The sequence below is a fragment of the Triticum dicoccoides genome, chromosome 2A, assembly GCF_002162155.2.
Source record: "Triticum dicoccoides isolate Atlit2015 ecotype Zavitan chromosome 2A, WEW_v2.0, whole genome shotgun sequence".
Taxonomy (NCBI): Eukaryota; Viridiplantae; Streptophyta; class Magnoliopsida; order Poales; family Poaceae; genus Triticum; species Triticum dicoccoides.
Genome location: NC_041382.1, coordinates 87032268 through 87037577, shown reverse-complemented (window position 1 = coordinate 87037577; position 5310 = coordinate 87032268). Strand labels below are relative to the sequence as shown.

General features: G+C 48.4%; 1 protein-coding gene across 1 annotated transcript; it reads right to left on the bottom strand.

Moving 5' to 3' along the window:
- Nucleotides 1-1105: 1105 nt before the first annotated feature.
- On the bottom strand, nucleotides 1106-5307 carry LOC119357667 (phosphatidylinositol 4-phosphate 5-kinase 4-like; the record flags this gene model as incomplete). Its single annotated transcript, XM_037624535.1, has 8 exons — nucleotides 1106-1904; nucleotides 2597-2681; nucleotides 2774-2880; nucleotides 2990-3183; nucleotides 3312-3428; nucleotides 3533-3698; nucleotides 3818-3982; nucleotides 4358-5307. Coding segments are annotated over 8 exons (2073 nt in total), but the record flags the coding sequence as incomplete, so codon positions are not given.
- Between the last annotated feature and the right edge of the window lie 3 nt (nucleotides 5308-5310).

Sequence of the window (5310 nt, the reverse complement as noted above, 5' to 3'; positions counted from 1 at the left end):
CTGTTTTCTACATCAGTTAACAGAATCGCCGGCGGCCAATCAGCGTGCGAGAGAAGGTTCGGTGTCGAGAGCTGCCGGCCACGATCGATCACACGCATAACAAAATTAAAAAACCACGGGAACACGTCTCACAACTGTCTCATCTTCCAACCCCCTCCCCTCCCCTCGATTTTTCTATGCTTATTATGCGTCCATCGGCACAAACACCATAAAATACTGCTCACGCTAACAAGATGAGGACTCAGAAGCATATTTTATCGAGACAAATTCGGAGACCAAAAAAGAAAGCTGTGTTGCACCTGGCAGGAAACGCTTTTAGAAGATGTCACCTTCTTCCATCCATCCATCCGCGAAGTCGGATCCACGTCGCGTATGGGCGGCAGCAAAGCTTCAAACACCAGGCCTAACCTAACACCGTCCAATCACCGGATCAAAGGTGAAAAACATCAAGATCCAGATCCAGGCACTACCTATGGATGGCTTGACGACCGCGACCGAAAGGTGCGGCCAAGCAGGCAGGCAGACATGCGTATCAAACATCTCATTTCATCAGCACAAAACAACGACGACAGCCATACTATACATGGCATCATCAAAGCATCCACAATTAAGCTGTGCTGGAAACAGTATCCTGGATCTGATTTAGATTGATGGATACATGTGATGTTGTTATCAGACATACTGTTGCAGTTCCTTCTAGTTAGTGCATCCAATTTAGATTGATCTGATTCAGTCAGGTTAAACTCGAACAAGCACCAACCTAAGCTAGCCGATGAATCTGCCCCTCTCATGGCAGGGGAGGGGAGCAAGTTGCACAACAGGTGCAAACATTACACCCAATTTCCCGCGACTTTTGCTGATTGCAGATAAGCCATCATCACAGGCTGACCCCGACGGAGCACACAAAATGCTGATGCCTCAGCTGCCACTACTGAGGTGAGGTGAGGTTCAGTTGGCCTGGACCCATTTGGGTGCAGCATCATTCATTGGGACTTGGCAAATGCCCAAGACACGATCATTTCAGCCCGGGAACAAAACTGAGGCATCACTACTGCTCTCTCTATGCCCGCAATGCCAGGTCCCAGACGGAAAACAATGTACAATGTGCAGACAGAAGAAATCCAAGCATGTTCCTCCCATGGGCATGTATGTCCACAAGCGTAGTCATGAATCAACAAATTTTTACCCCACAAAAAACCTAACACATGCTGCTACCCTCATCATCAGGTGAAAAAAAGAAGAAACATTTACAACTCCCGGGCCGGCTTGCGCGCTTGGTTACACCTCTCCTATCTTTAACTTGAATCGCTAAGTTAACATCTCCAACTCCATCTCCTACCCTACAAATATCAGTGAGCCCTATGTGTTGTATGTATTAATATTAATGTAACTAGTATTTATATTTACGCGAGAGCCGGGCCATTTCTGGAGCAACTCTGCCATATCCAGAAGTCTTGCACTGAAGCTGCACTCACCCCATCCTTGTACCAAAAAATCGACGGCTTACAAGTTCGGGCACCCCACTTCGCTGTGCAGAGGCTGAGCTTTCTTCCATTGACATCTCAAACTTCATCTGCATCGGGGGGCGGCTTCGCTGTCAAGCTTCACGATCTTTTCAGCTGTCCTCTTGAAATGCTTTGTATATGAAATCCTTAAAACGTCTCGAGTACTGCCTTGGATCCACTGCCGATATCGAGGTCGGGTCGTACTGGAAAGATTTGTACGCGTGCTCAAGCCTTTTGCTGATGTCATAATCTTGAAGTATGTCTATGATCCCAAAATACAGTATAACATCGTAGTATTCCCCGGTTGGCTCTCCAATGAGCTGCGGCTCGCAGTCGTTCTTCCTAGCAGTCAGTTCTGCTCTTGCAGGCATACTTGTCCCGAGTTTGATTTTAGACAGCCTGTTTATTCACAAATACTCAGATGAATATCTCAAGTAAATGCCGAAACAGCGTAAATCAGGATTTTACAAAGACAAAATTCTGTAGCCCTGTCTTGAATTTTTAGTTTTGCGGATATTTACAACCTACTGTTCAGCTAGTTGACAGCACATAGAAACGTATCAAAGACAGCTTAAAAAATATGAATGGAAAGGTAAGAACAGCTAGGGTGTAGGTGGAGAAAGAAGCCATGGTGGGCACACAATCTAGATTTTGAAATTGAATAGGTCACAGAAGAATGATCACATCAATATCATTTCTAATTATTTCATTTCAGTTGTTAAGATTATGCTGATTATTAAAATTTATAATTAAAGGTCCAGTTGACTCATCAAGTTTTGATTGCTCACCACATACACGATGTGTTCTCATTAGAATTAAAATGCTGCTTTAGAAAGAGAAGTACCAAATTTCCTTGAGCAAAAAACCACTGACAAATTTCCGGCATATATAAGCAAAGGGACCCCATGAAAAATGGCTCGAACCTAGCGATATTTGATAATTTGAAGGTATGAAGCCTACCTAATACCAATTACGACACAAGGATCAAACACAGAGATATACAGAAGTTTGATTATTTGAAACAAAATTGCATTCCACTACGACGTAAGTACATGGTATAACAGATTAGGGTGGTAAAATATCTAGCTTACCCATTTGGATCAGCAAGAAATTGATCTGTGTATCCTCTTGAAAGCCGAAGTGTTGATACTGTGTTGGTATCATTGTCCATGGAACCTTTAATCAAACAGTGCACATTGTAAGGTATAAACAACCAACTGATTGTACTTTGATAAGTTTGCAAATGTGTTATGGGTTATCCAACCAACCTTCAGTCAGAAGCTTCTCTCCATTATGCCTAAAATGTACCCCCACCAGGAGACTGTAATCCATAATCTTCTCTTGCTCAAGGAAATCACAATCCCTGTCCACTTGCCTGCTTGGATACAGTTAAGTTATTTATTAGCATTATGGACTAAATGCACAAATTGTTACTAGTAATACACTCAAACACAAACTAGAATATGAAAAGAGAATGGTTGCACCTTTGGAACTCTTGAAACCATTGCTTCTTTAATCTAAATATGAAGTTTAGATCAAGGTCTTTCAGAGTTGTATACTGGTCAATTTCAGTTTGTGGCTTGTCAGTCGTGCGGCCAAGAGACGAGCCTTTCAGATCAAAACGCCTGTGGATAGAATTATGAGAGCAGAATAGATTCCCCATTATGACAAAGCGAACCTGGGTAGTAGTGCAACAGCAAACAGTTAGGGTGCAAGTTTTGAACATTGGCCATAATGAATACAAATCATACAAAACAGATGGTGCCAAGTATGGAGAAGAAATATAAAGTTGCATTCATCACTAACCTTCTTCTGGTTTGCGCCAGCTAACTTAACACAATGTAGGCCGAAAAATTTGGTCACTAGAGTATCCTCGAACGCACGGACATGATTGTAGTAAGCTGGAAGCATCTTCAAAAGCATCTGTAACGTTAACAAGTATTTCTTGCGTTCAGCACAAAACTTCTGGAATTATTTATGATGAAGCTTAGAAAGCCTAGAGACAGAGGGCACCACAAAGAACAAACCTTCACTTCAGATTTCTTCATTGTCTTTATCATGTACCGGTCGTCGTTTGTCAGGTAGAAGAAGCTTCCGCTCTTACCCGGAGACGAGAGCTCCCGGAGAGCCTCGCTTCCACAGAGGGACAACATGTAGTCAGCAGCATCCACCTTGAACAGCTTGCGCAATGTCCTGCGATTCGGTTCAGAACAAATGGAATGTTGATCAGCATAATGAGACCAGAAGGCAGGTACATCATCAATTCATCATATATGTAGCTTTGAAATGGGGAGTGGTGAGTGATGACCAACCGGAACACCTGTGGGCAGTAATCCTTCCATCTGAAGTCGCAGGAATTGTGCCGCGGAGTGTGTTTCGAGCCTTCCTGAGGGAACTTTGTCCACACTTTTTCCTTGGGATCGAATGCCGATGATTTGAGCTCAAGCGTAACCGGGCCTTGCTTCCCAACTGCATGCCTGTGGCAACACATCATTGTTAGGGCAGAGATAAAGATAAACTTAACTATCATGGATTGAAAAATGACTAATGGCTGTCATGTTGATCGAGAATCCACACGGTAGAAAAGCCTTGGCCATGTATCGAAATCGGATTGGCCAAACCCACAATTCTTTTCATTTCCTAACGATTGCATGATTCGAAGCAAACCCTTTAGTACTAATTCACCACTGACAGGGTAGCACTGGTATCCCCTAATTCAGACTTGTAAATAAATCGGCAAAGGTGCTGAAAGCAAATGTAAATCTCTCCGGTTGATCAAATTCCAGAGCCAAGGCTCCAAAATCTGCATAATTCAGAGTCGCTAATGGAGGGAGATGGACAGAGCAACCCACCTGATCCCGAGCTGCAGGTTGAGCATGAGCTCGTAGTGCTTGTGCCCCTTGACGATGGTCTCCCCCTGCTGCTTGGCCTGCCGCGGGGACACCCACTTGGCGATGCGCGGCGCCGGGGACGGCGGCGGCAGAAGCGCCCCGCCCTCCGCGCCGTCCTCCGTCCTCACGCTCCTCCGCGCGTCGTCCACCAGGGCGGCCCCGTCCACAATGTCGCAGGTGATGTCGCCGTCCGACTCCCAGATGCAAATCTTGTCGTACTTGCGGTCGCCGCCGGAGCAATTGCTCATCCCGGACACGGAGCTCGCCCGGCCATTGGCCGTCCGGTTGCCCGAGCTGTTGAGCGGCCTGTGCAGCGGCATGGACTCGGTGGCGCCGCCGCCCATGAAGCCCGGCAACTCCCTGGCGAAGACGTCGCGGGGGTCGCGCGCCGTCGGGGACGACGCCGCCGGGGACGGGTAGTAGACGCCCTTCTGCTGGACAATGCCGCCGGGGCCGTCGCGCGTCCAGAAGCCGACGTAGACGCTGCCGTCGGCCCATCGGAAGGTGCCCTGGCCGCGCGGGCAGCCGTCCTCCCAGCCGCCGTCGTAGCGGTTGCCGTTGGCCCAGGCGAGCTCGCCGCGGCCGTGGATGAGGCCGGCCCGCCACTCCCCGGCGTACTCGGTCCCGTTGCGCCAGATGTAGCGGCCGGCGCCGTCCTGCAGCCCCGAGCGCCAGTCGCCGTCGTACTGGTCGCCGTTGGCGTAGCTCTTCCTGCCGTGGCCGTGCTTGAGGTTCATGGACCAGGCCCCCTTGTAGGTGTCCCCGGCGGCGCCGGTGTAGGTGCCGTCGCCGTCCATGAAGCCGTCCTTGAAGTCGCCCTCGTAGGTGGCGCCGGAGGGCCAGGAGAACTTGCCCCGGCCCGTGGCCTTGCCGTGCCGCCACTCCCCCTCGTACATGCAGCCGTCCGTCCACAG